This window comes from Hyla sarda, chromosome 10, assembly GCF_029499605.1.
Source record: "Hyla sarda isolate aHylSar1 chromosome 10, aHylSar1.hap1, whole genome shotgun sequence".
Lineage (NCBI taxonomy): Eukaryota > Metazoa > Chordata > Amphibia > Anura > Hylidae > Hyla > Hyla sarda.
In genome coordinates this window covers 99,188,468-99,201,604 of record NC_079198.1, presented here as the reverse complement: position 1 = coordinate 99,201,604, position 13,137 = coordinate 99,188,468, and the positions used below count along the sequence as shown (strand labels likewise).

Below are 13,137 nucleotides of genomic sequence, written 5' to 3'. Positions count from 1 at the left end.
GCTCAATGCGCCCGAAACTGTCTCACAACCCGACAAAACATGTCGGGTTTGCAATAGTAAATGAGGGCCTATATGTAGAATCAAAGGCATAATGTGAAGATGTGGAGCCCCAGTGTAAAATCCTTTACAAGGTCCACAACTATACTGATTCATACTAATCGTACTAGCCTCCTTGCATAAGAGAGAGAGAGACCTAATGGGCCCCTCAGGCTCCTGGGACCAGGTGCAACCGCACCCTCTGCACCACCTAAAGTTACGGCCCTGTGTAGAATATGATCTTGGAAAGCTAGTTTCTGCAAAGAAGATTGGGACTACTGGACCCATGAAGGGTTTGTCTTACCAAGATAACCTTATTTTGGATAGAAGAAGGACCGGCTTCTTATAACCCCAGCAAATTGTTGAATTTGCCCAGGGATGTTTCCATGAACCCTACATTTCCATTGCAGTGCCTAATTCACCTCATTCTGCTATTAAAGGGGTTATCCAGGAGTAGAAAATCACAGCAGATTTTTTTTTTTTTTTTAACTGAGCCACACATGTCCTCAAGTGGTGTGTGGTATTGCAGCTCTGTTCCATTGAAGTGAATGTAGACAATTCAAGATACCACAAACATGAGTTGTTGCTGTTTAACAGTTAAAGGAGTACTCCGGTGCAAAACATCTTATCCCCTATCAATAGGATAGGGAATAAGATGTTAGATCATAATGTCACACCACACCCCCTTCCTTCATGTCTTTGGGAGGGGGCGTGTTGGCTAGCCATCACGCCTCCTCCCATAGACCTGAATGGAGGGGGCGTGGCGGCTGTAGTCGCTAGTCATCTGGCACGGAGCGGAGTTGGCTCCATGCACGAAGGACTGGGGTGCCGCGCCAGTGATCGCAGGGGTCCTGCGGCGGGTTCCCCGCGATCAAACATTTCATCCCCTATCCATTTAATAGGGGATAAATTGTTTTGCGCCGGAGTATCTAATTTAACTTCTATGGCAACTAAAAAGTAGAAGACACTCTCAACCGCTATGTGCCCTAACAGAGCATATGGACAGAGTTGTTATTGTGAGACAACCTTTAAACATTTAAATTTAATATTTTCAAACTTTACAGAAGTTTTACTTCCTTACCTCTTCGCACCTTGATTTTGGTCAGCCATGTTAATTTGCTCAAGGTTACAAATACTTAAAAAATAACTAATTTGATCATCGGTCCACTATTTCCCCAAAAAGTTTTGGGACCCTGGTCTTGGACCACAGATCATATAAATGCATTTTTTTAATGCAATGTGGAAATAACACGGCTGTTTAGTTCATAAAAGGGGTTATCCCATTGTAGGGTTTTAACTAAACTAAACAAATCTTTTATTCCAACTCCCTCCCAGGTATCCTCCTCCTGGCCTCCAGTTCATATATTTTCCTGTTGCCTGGGGTCGATCTGTCACAGTGCAGCCAATAGGCCAATGTGACATATTGGGCACAAACACCAGGAAGAGGATCACACCGGAGGCTGGCAGTAGGATACCAGGGGAAAGTGGAGGGGGGGGGGGGGGGTTATGTAAAGGTTTTTTATTGCTGACAGAATGAGAACTGTTAAAATAAAAAACCCTACCACCTGATAACCCCTTACTTATTAATTTCCTAAGCAGTTTACAAAACTAATCTTCTGATAACCTGATAGGTTTATGAATTATTTGCTGTTGGCCTTAACAATAATAAAAACCATGACTGGCCAAAATTATTTCTATTTCATTGTTACATGCATAGTTAAAAGGGTTACGCTGCGAATGTCTGATAGCTGGGGATCTGACCATCACTAAAATTGATTACTAAATTAAGCAGTAGTGCTAAAAAAGTGAAGGGTCACTTCGGTACCGGTCACCTTTTTTTAAAATTCCGCTGTCCAATGGGAAATTAGAAAAAGCTTCCCTAACATTGGTATGCCACTTTATACAAGTCGCTGGCAGAGGTACCATCATTGGACCATTGCCCTTTGTGACATATCCTAGTGATATTCCAACAGTATTTATCATTAGACATTCCCTAAAAGTCTAGAAATAAAACCTCATAAAATAACCAGAGGAATACTTGGTAGCAAGTTAGATACTTATTAACTGTGTTTTACCAGTCTCTACCTTTGAAGAGTACCTATCATAATCTTGCTAAATGTTAGAATCCTCCCAGATCACTGCCCCATCATGATTAACCACCCCCTGCCTTTATTTTTATTTAGTTTCTACCTGGATATTTCGCTGTATTTTCTGCTCAGTCTCAGTCAGATTCACAGACTAGGAAGGCGTGTTACCCAGCAAAAGTGAGATCATTTGAAGCCATACAGGGGAGAACAGTGTGTGTGAGGTGAGCTATCATTGGTTAAGGCTGCACACACACCCCTCAGCATTTCATGATTTTGGACTTCTGCCAGGCCAGCAGGAGTCCAAAGTCTATGCAAAATATGGGGGGAAATGTGCTCTGGACAAGTAGGTAGACACCTAGTGGTAGTTTTATATATATATTTTTTTGTTCTTTTTAGCAAAGATTAGTTTTAATGAGAGTTCCCATTTAAGTCAACAGTCTTTAACTTTAAGATCAACCATTTTCTTTGTCCCAGTGTTATTGTTTTGCTGTTTGGTCATTTTTTCCTTCTAAAGGCTTTAACATCAGCAAAAAAGCCAAATCCCTGTCCATTTCACAAGTGATTTATGGCCCCATCTGCAGTATTTTATAAACAAAATCTGGAAGCCTCAGGACATATAACCCTTGAAGCCCTCTAAGACTGTGCCTTCATTTCTAGTCCAGGCATATAATCAAAAACTCATCTCAATTCTCATAAAAAAAAAAAAAACATTCTGGATCGCCTTCTAAATGTGTCTGATTGATTGTTTATTTTTTATTTTTTTATTAACAATTTAATATTGCATTTGATCTGGGATGCAAAATAACAATTTGTTTTTCAGTTACATTTTTTAGAGGATTTATTTCATGTTTCTTTAAATGCACATAGAGAATGCCTTACAAACAGCGGCACTTCATCCTCATACTTGATAACTCACAAATTCATTTCATAGGTGGATGGATTGTTTCCTATCACGATTCTCTTGTAAATGCATTTAACATTTTTTTCCTCCATTAAAGAATGTTTGCATTCGAGTTGATCTGTATATTTGCCAATTTCTATACCCCCCACAAACATTGTAGTTTTCTTTCTTCTGCTTAGTGTCAATGTAATGTTCCTGGTGTCAACTCCCAGAAGACTGTCCCTTCATAAATTTTTTATTGAAGAAACCTAACACATTTGGTTTTAGGGCTCTTATAGGTTTTGGTCTCAGAAGAACAATTCATTGACGTGCAGCCTGCTTATATTGATGTGTTCTACAGCTCATTTAACAAATGTAACCTATTCTGATTTAATGGGGGGAAAAAAGCAATTTCTAAATCCATGGCCCAAGCTGTTTTTGCTTTTAAATGTGACTTGAACCCTACCCTACATAGCCAGTCAGATGAATACAGTAACCAATTACTCTCAGCCATATGCAATGCAGAAACTTAAAAAAAACACTGGAATCTCAACTTTAATCTAAAGTGATTTTCTAGAATGTTTATATTGTTGGCCTATCCTTGGGTCAGACCATCAGTATCTGACCAGTGGACGTCCATTAGCAGCTGTACCTGGTTTTGTAGTTCATCTACTTGAAGTAGGACTAGATGCAGTACCAGGTACAGCAACTACCTATTCTATAAGTCTTTTTATCATATAAAACCCCCAAATATATAGTACCTAATTACAGTGCTAACCATAGTGAAATAACAATCACAATAAAGAGAGAGAATAACAACAATCCCAGGTATGAAATATTAAAGTATTAAAATAAATGAAAAAAGTTTGGTAAACTAATGAATTAATGTTAATACAAGCAGAAAAACTCCCTTACATATGTTATTAACAGTAACCATAATAGTAAAGTCAATGTATTAATAAAATCAAATGATGAATTGGAAATCGATATTAATTGGGAGAATTTTATCTAAATAGTGAATGTTCTCACTTAAACGTCAGCCGTTTTGTTTTGAAATGTAATTTTGTTGTTCTGTGCTGGCTAGTGTCTTAACGTCTTTATAGCAGAGGGAATTTTTATGATACAGAGCTCCAAATCACCTGGCAGAGATATGAGGTTGAATTCTAGAAGTGTCCACCAGCAACCACCACTAAAGAAACATTAGGAGTTTATTACATTCTGCATATACATTGAGTGCAATAGTAAAATAGTATTCAGTCGGCAAGCAGGTGAAACATTGCTCCCCTCTTAATCTGACACAGCCATTCCAGTGTCTTCCACTGTCTTGCTGTGAAAAAAAAAAATCACAAAAAGACCATTTAAACTGTATGGGGATTTTGGGGTGCTCTGGCCATTTAAACTGAGCTCTGATCTTTGTAGCAAAAAATTAAGAAATTAATTGGGTTATCCAGGTATTATGATTTTTATTATCTGCCCCAAAGGCATTAAAATAACAAACCAGCAGTTACTCACCTCTCCAATCCCATCACTGAGCATTGATGTCCAGAATACAGCAGATATCCACTAATTGGCTTTGGCTGTCATGTGACATCCACTTCAACAGAATACTGGGGTACTGACCAGAACCTGGACAGGGCATCAGTGTGGGATCAGTCTGGGGTAAAAACAATTTTAAAAAAATTTATTCACCTACCCCCATCCCTCAACATTACAACAGTGCCAGGCCACATTGGGTAGCACTTGCTAGATGCTATCTCGACACAAGAAGATACCTGTTCTGTCTGTCAGCAGCATTTCCTTGTGTCAAGACCGAGACCAGGAAGTGTTGTGCAATGGGACCAGGCACAACTGAATTAGCAGAAGGTATCGGGGCAGGTGAGTACACATTTTGTTATTGTTTTAACCCCAGTCTGGCAAGTGAAAATAATTTCCCAGACAACCTCTTTAATTGATACAATGTTGTAGAAAAAACTGGCATTGACTTTTTGAGAAGAGGTAAGTTTGCCCATTAAAAGAAATTAGTCAACACTTTGTGCTGCTTGAGCCATTATCAGGGTTTTTCCCCACCAGCCTCGATGGATAGACCTCTACCTGTTCAAGTAAATGGAGAGATCTACGAATCAATGAAGGTGGGATGGGAAGAAGATACCAGGTAGAGCCTGATGGCTCATGACGCATAAAAGAGAGAACGCGTTCCCTTTAATTGTAATCCATTTTTACAGCATTTTAAAATATATTTAGGAACTCTATAAAATCCTTAAATGAAGAGGACAAACAAAAGCACAAGTTAACAAATCCTATAGTAGATAATACCTATAGGGTAGATTTCCAATAGTCACGGTTTTTGTACACCTGTTTCAGGTTTTCTTATTTTAGTTATTTTATCATTTTTATTTTGCCAATTGCGGTAAATGAACGATGATAATCTAAAGCTAGTGGTTCATTATTCTTCAGATGAGAATCGATAAGACAAGGCTATACAGTGATAACAGGCATAGCAGGCAGTGATGCTATAAATAATGCATGAGACATTCAGAACAGAAAGCGGATTTATATGGATGAGACAAGTGTCAGGGGTCATGAATGTTTCCTATAGATTGTAACAAAGAGATTGGCAAATATACACGGAATGTTGCAAGAATGCCAGAAATACATTCTTCATAATTTCAGTTCACCCAGGAGAATGTACTTATGTACCATAACTTCTGCTCATAAGCCGACCTACAGTACAACTTGTGGTCCCACAACCTCTTGCTTTATCTGATAACAACGTGATGTGTTCTGTCTGGAGCACTTAGAACTGAGCTTATACATATGAGTGACACAATTTGCACTGTACCCCTATATATATCATCATTGTTTGTTCTTGTTTATTGTGCATTTTCTGTTCAGATAAGTGTAATGTGTCTGTAGAATAATACAGAAGCCATCACATCTCTAATGACATTGTTCTTTTTTTTTACTGTAAGGGAAATGCACCATGTTCTTGGCCCATTGTTGCTGTTTTCCACTTGATCTATTTATGTGAATTGTTTGCATGTTCTCTTTGTCTGCCCTGTATATTTGGAAAAGGGGTCCAGGGCAATAAGGATCTCATTTATGCAATGTAAGGGACACTCTAGTAACAGACGATACTGTGATACACCTAGTGCAGGGCCTTTAGGGGTAGTATATGACTTTTATCTCTGTTGTGCCACCCTTCAGGTCCTGTGTAGACATAGCACAGTGTATTACATTTTCCTGTAGTGTTTAAGTCAACCAAATGCCAGTACCTAATATAAAGCTAAAACCCATTGATTATATGCACATTCGTAATGGTGGATTAATATGGTAGATTATTGCAAGTAGTTTAGAGATGGTCAATCCACAATTCTGTTATTTGTTAATGCTATTCTGCCAACCTTCCATTTGACACCAGGATAGTGGCACCTACAAATGGTAAGACAACTCTGGACAAGCCACACTGTGTATCCGTTTATAAAGGACCTGTCAGTTGTCTTGACCTGTCTAGTAAGGCTACTTACTGGTAACTGCATCCCCTGTGCACAGTAGTGCAAATATAAGAAGCCTCACCCCTTTCTGTACCATTATTTTGGGCATTCTGTGCATATTAAGCACTATGCATCTCCCTCTGTTCTCCACTGTGCCTGTATATGCTTTTAAGAAGACATGCATGTCACATGGTACTCATCGCTTGGCCATATTATGGACGCGATCTCTACGGGGCACAGCGGGAGCAGCTGCCAGTAAGTAGGAAACATAACCTTACAGTAGACTGAATAATTTTACCATAAAGTGGCAAACCCCTTTAAAGAAATACTTGTATGCTTCATCAAATGACAATACTTTTTCTAAAACTCTGTTTCTTTGTTATTCCTCCTGGAAATGTAAAAATATATCAGCAGGATGTGTCCCTAGACTTTCTGGCATTGTACACTGTCAGGATTTGAAGGGACATAACACATTGACCCACACTTGTGGATAAATACTTTTGAATACTGAATATTTCTTCTGGGGCCCAAGGACTGTGAGGTCCAGTTTCACCCAAGATGGCTTATAGCCTTTTCCGAAAACAACAGTACTGCCTAGGGTCTATGGGGAGCAGCCTTTTGTCACAGCCTGCACTGCCTAAATGTTAATTTGCAAGGTCACATGTCTAAGAATGATCTTCACCTCTATATTGTCAGGCCATTACCTTCTGACTAACTAGCCTTTAGGCTCACAAGCCCCTTTGCTTCTGGTCCTAACACTAACTTACACCAGCCAACAGCTTATCAGTTTGCTCCTTGAGGACTCAGGCCTCTTCCTCTTCTAACTCACATATTGGGTCTCTACACATCATGATGTCTACCGCACATACATATACACTTATTATTATATATGCCACAAAAATAAATGAAAAAAGCATGTCTGCACTCACCATGTTAGACATATAGAATTCAGACTTTATTTAAGCAATGTCCATATTCAGAGCGACTTCGGACTATGTTGATGCAATGTCCAGAAACATAACAAGTTCACCCGGGAGGGAAGGCCGTATGATACGCTCCGGCTAATGGCTGGTAGCTGCCTTCCCTCCCTGCACCCGGGTGAACTTATGTTTCTGGACAGTGCATCAACATAGTCCGAACTTGCTCTGTATATGGACATTGCCTCAATAAAGTCCAAATTTGATATGTCTAACATGGTGAGTGCAGACATGCTTTTTTCCTTTATTGGATATTTTTGTGGAATTGCTGGTTCTGCTATTGTCTAGCACCCCATGTTTTAAGTTCGCTCACCGGGTCTCCCATTACTTGTGCTAAATTATGGCTGTTATATATGTTTTGTAGTGACCATCCCCCCCCCCCCCCTCCCCCTTCCCTCTCTTATTTGGAGATTATTATAAATGCACCTACTGTCCCTCCTGGACACACGGTGGTGGAGCATCTCACGCACATTTTTCTTACTTTGAGGACAGGATTGCAGCCTTTTTGGCAGCTGGTGCTGACTGACCCCTCCTCTTCCTGGCATCCAAGATTTTTATTCCTGGTATGAGCTATACTGTCAATGGCCAGAGAGCACTGCTTAATACAGCAGTCCTTTAACCCAAGTGCAATACAACTATGATACAACCCAGCCTAATCCACCCAACTACAATACAAGCACACAGACCAACTGTACAATACAACATAACATAGCACACAAAAACATCAATAAGCATTTCTTAAAATCATATACACATTAGTGTTGAGCAGCATAGGCCATATTCGAATTTGCGATATTTCGCGAATATATGGACGAATATTCGTCATATATTCGCTAAACTCGAATTTTCGTATTATTCGCATTTTATTTTCGCATATGCGAAAATTACCATATAAAAAAATTTGCATATGTGAAAATTTGCATATGCAAATGTTCACATATGCGAAAATTCACATGCCAGTCTCACACAGTAGTATTAGAGCCTTCTTTACACCACACAGAGAGGGATGATCACTGTGATGTGTACTGTGAAAAAAAAAATATTCGTAATTGCGAATATATAGTGCTATATTCGCGAATATGCGATATTCGTGAATAAAATTTGCATTGCGAATATTCGCGAGCAACACTAATACACATATACATATTTTAGAAAGGGATCCCCTTACAAGGGAAATGATAGCATGGCACCAAGCAGACTTCTAGAAAAAGATGCTCCAGATTTTCATGGGGAATATAAGTATTTACTAAAACAAACCTGTCTGAAGGAATGATGGGTCCCCTTTAAATGTTACCTGTCATCATCAATGAAATGTAATGTATTATAGATTAGCCTATTTGAATTACTTTTATAATCTACTTCTTAATAAAAGTTTTTAACTTTGTGTTAAATTATCCCCTAAAAGTTTGGCTACCAGGGGTCCTCCTCCTGGTCCTGCCTGCAGTCCGGCTAGCAGATTGTGTTCTGCAGCAGCCTGGCAGAGACAAAAGTCAGGAAATGCAGGTGGGACCTCAGCTCAGAACAGTGTATAAAGTGTATAGAGCTGAGCTAGACTGAAGTTGTAGTTTAACAATGATGCCTTCAGTGCAAAGTGCCTAATATTGTGCCAAACATTGTGTTGTATATTTCTGCTTCCTTTCTGCTTTCTTTCTGAGCAGAAATGCTGCTGTGTGAATGGGACAGCAGAATCCCATTGAATTTTCATGCACAATTCCATGCAGAAATTCTAGCATGTTAGCATAGCCTTAAAGGGGTTCTCCGCCCCCCAGACATCTCTGATCGCCGGGGATTCCCGTGATCTCTGCTGCGGCACCCCACTGTCATCACTGCACAGAGCAAACTCGTTCTGTTCGTAATGACGGGCTATACAGGGGCCGGAGCATCGCAACGTCACGTTCTGCCCCCTCAATACAAGTCTATGGGAGGGGGCGTGGTGGCTGTCATGATGCTCCGGCCCCTGTATCGCCCATCATTACGCAAAGAGTGAGTTTGCTCTGTGCAGTGTTGACAGCGGGGTGCCGCAGCCGAGATTGCCGGGGTCCCCAGCGGCGGGCCCCCCGCGATCAGACATGTCTAGAAGCGAAGTACCCCTTTAATGTTCAGAGCTGGGGGGTTGCGGTCTCAGCTAATCACAGCCCATCGCACACTGAACTGCTCTCGGCTGTGTGTTCAGCTGGATGTCATGCTTGCTGGGGAACGCCCTTTCCCAGTGTGTGGAGCTGATGGAGACTGAGCAGAATATACAGCACAATATCAAGGTATTAAACTAAAAATTTTAGAATAAAAACATGAGGTGATTTATCGTGATAGAAGAATTGAAATAGGAGGATTAAAAATGTTTTTAAGATCATGATGGTACTCTCTCAGTAAATTAGGCAGCAGAATGTAGAGATCTAGGAGTAACACATGTTAGGAAGGACTATGCGGGTGGGCTTGGGGGCTTAAGTCTTGAGTTGCCCTAACTATAGAGAACATGATTAAACTAACCTAGAACACAATGATACTTGCTAAACACTTATTTAGACTGAGAGTCTATGTTGAGAATATTATTGATCCAATATCAATGGTGAATATCTATAATTGAAACAAGCAATAACTAAACAAAGAATATCGCAGATAGGTTGCTATAGATCCTCTTCTGATGTGTTGCCCCCTTTGTATCAGTCACATCGATCACTGTGAAAGGAGGACACAGCTGGTACCAAGGGTCAAAGCAGATTCCAAGTTATTTATATTGTCCATTTCAAAATCATTTTTTTTTCATTATTTTTGCCTCTAATTTTTGTTTAAACCCCTAAAATACTTATAAATTTTTATTTATTTTATTCAATTTGTTTGTTTTGATCAACAGTTTATTCACCTACATGCGGATAAAGCATGACATTACACATGTATCGCGATATGATAGATGAGGCAACTTTTTAATTTTTATTTTTTTATTTTTGTTTGTGATTCCCTTCAATTCAGGTCAAACAGGCCGTGGGCTTAAAAGGTCTGTTTCTGCGAAATCCAAAACAAGCATCTCTGGACAGTCATGCTGCTGGACAGCTTCACCGGAAACATTCCATTAGTAGTCATATATTAAGAAGAACTGCCAGCGCTCCAACGAAAGGCCAGCAAAAAAACAAAAAGGGCTTTCCAGAAATTGCTATTGACTCCAAAGATAACAGCTCTGAAGGAGCTAGTGAAGATAAGGAGACTGACGACTCATCCATACCCCGCTTTGATAAAGAGCCTGAAAGTGCTTCTCCGATTCTTCTGTCCAGGGAAGGTACTCCCGTGGAAATACACAGCAAGAGTTTGAAAGGTAAGAGTATAAGCTCTGGTAAAAGCAAAAGCCACGTTCGTATCTCTAGGTGCACGACGTTCAGTGAACCCTTACGGAGGTCTGATAGAGCCCCACATCTGGACAGTCCTGCTCATAGACCAGGTGTGTTTGCTCGTTGTGCAATGAACGGTTCAGGTAGGATCGGGATGGCAACCAACTGTATGAAATGTATGATTGGCTCTAAAGAGAGTCCAGATTTAGACTGTAAGTGGAGCGATAACAGCAGCAGCAAACCTATTATACATGATACTCCAGCTCATGAGCAGTATAGTGGTGTGCAAGAAGAAAGGTTAGAATTGAAATATTATGGTATCACAGATCAGCCAAGAAGGCAACAGACAGACTTACTAGTGCTCAATGACAATGGCAACACGGACAATCCACCCAGAAACTCCCAGTCCGTTGTAATACCAGGAAAGAAAAATGGAGAATCCAAATGTGCTGGGATGAAAAGTCATCCTAGACAACGGTGGCAATGCCAAACAGGTGGCAGATATGGAAGTACTGTTAATTTGGTCCCTGTTGGCAGTGGTTCTATATCTTCTAACTCAAGCAGCCTTGAAAGCCTTGGAAGTCCAGAACTGTCTATGGGCTGGCATGAAAATTCCCGAAGGCAAGTGGGTACCCTACAAAGGGAAATGAATGCCTTGTTCGTTCAAAAGTTGGAGGAAATTCGAAGTAAATCCCCTATATTCTTTACTGGTAAGATCTATATATGTCCCACCATCGCTGTTTTAGAAATCAGACTCAATGTGTTGTTACATTAGTTTTTTTTTTTTAGTTTTTTTATTTAGTGTCAGTTTTATTGTGGTTTAGTTTCTAGACATTAGTGTCATAATTTTAACCACTACGTTGTATGTTTTAATGTATGTTGTGTCTGTCTTTGTACGGTCTAATATTTTTATTGTTCTGCGATGTAACTTTCTCAACCAGAGCATTCGTCTCTATTATTTTATGGAATACTTCTTTATTGTCTTATAACATATATGCATCATGTAACAATAGCAATAAAGAGGGAATTCACAAACTAAGTATAAATTGAGTTACAATCTTGAAAGAAAGGGCACAAGGCATTATGGTAGAAGACACATCCACAAAGCTGCAGTAGGTAATTACATTAATCCTTAAGAGTAGAGGTCCCCATCCCAGTCCTCAAGGCCACAGACGGTCCAAGATTTAGATTTTTCCTTGTTTTATCCCAATGGAGTAACTGGGGGGAAAAAAAACTGAATGTTGGTGGGCCTTGAGAACTGGGTTGGAGACCACCACTTTAGAGCTATAAGAATCCCTGAATAAATAGAGCCCAGCCGATGGCCCAAAAGAAGGATACATTCTTGATGGACTAAGTGATGTAATGCCCTGGTGTTTATAGAGGAAATTGATAGTTATACCTACTGTCGTGTGGGCCAAAAATATATGGTTTATCTCAGCTTTCTTCATCTATACAGTATTTATGCATAAGGCCTTCAGTGATTCCAAGTTATATTAAGGATTCTAGAGTTAATTTCACTTATTTTCTTAGCTGGACCGAGAACCTTGTCAGCCATAGCAACCAAGAAGTGACTTTTATTTTTACTATAAATAGATGCTCTGGTTGAAATACATTACACAGCTAGATGTCTTCAGATATGTTCGTCTGTCTAGTCGCTCATGCGTCCTTCTGTCTGTATATGTCATGTATGTAGAGATCACCTTGAATCTTCTCCTGACTAACTTCTCTCCTGCGTTCTTCCTTTTCACTTGTACTTCTCTGTCTCTCTAGTAAAAGACTGAAAGGACAAGAGGGTCCAGGTAACTGTGTGTTGTGTTCATGGCCGTATGAATGGGGCTGTTTCAGTGCGGATTTTTTTGTCAAGACTTCTAAACTAAAAATATATATATTCAGACAGGACTCCTTGAGAAAGACATAACTCAGTGCTGTATAATAGAGAACATTTTTATATTACCTTTTTTCTACCACTGTTGTAAAATGAGTCTTGATAAAATTGTAAAGCCACATTTTTCAGCATGTATACGTGTGCCATATCAAGTTCTTGTAGATACGTAATGGTGGTGATAATCATGTGCTTAGTACACTCAGGGTTAGACTGGCCCACCAGTGTATCAGAGGATTCTTTGTTGGGCCTAGACTATAACACTGTTATGGGCCCTAATGGTCCAGCAGAAGACAACTCTGTCTAGATCTGACAACTTGCCACTTGAGTCCATTTCTCACAAATTTTTGCCCTAAAAAATAACATCTTATTGATCATGTGTCCTGCGTGTGCAACAAAGGTGGACATATATATTCTAAAGTAGAATGAATGAAAAGTGGGTCTGTGGTGGGTCCAAGGTACTC

General features: G+C 39.8%; 1 protein-coding gene across 4 annotated transcripts in view; it reads left to right on the top strand.

Moving 5' to 3' along the window:
- PLCH2 (phospholipase C eta 2) overlaps positions 1 to 13,137 on the top strand; it is a 768,337-nt gene that overhangs the window by 748,457 nt on the left and 6,743 nt on the right. For all 4 annotated transcript variants that reach the window (XM_056543367.1, XM_056543369.1, XM_056543368.1 and 1 more), the window contains one exon: positions 10,439 to 10,778. In XM_056543367.1, coding sequence (XP_056399342.1) covers positions 10,439 to 10,778 — 340 coding nt within the window. The remainder of the gene's footprint in view (positions 1 to 10,438; positions 10,779 to 13,137) is intronic.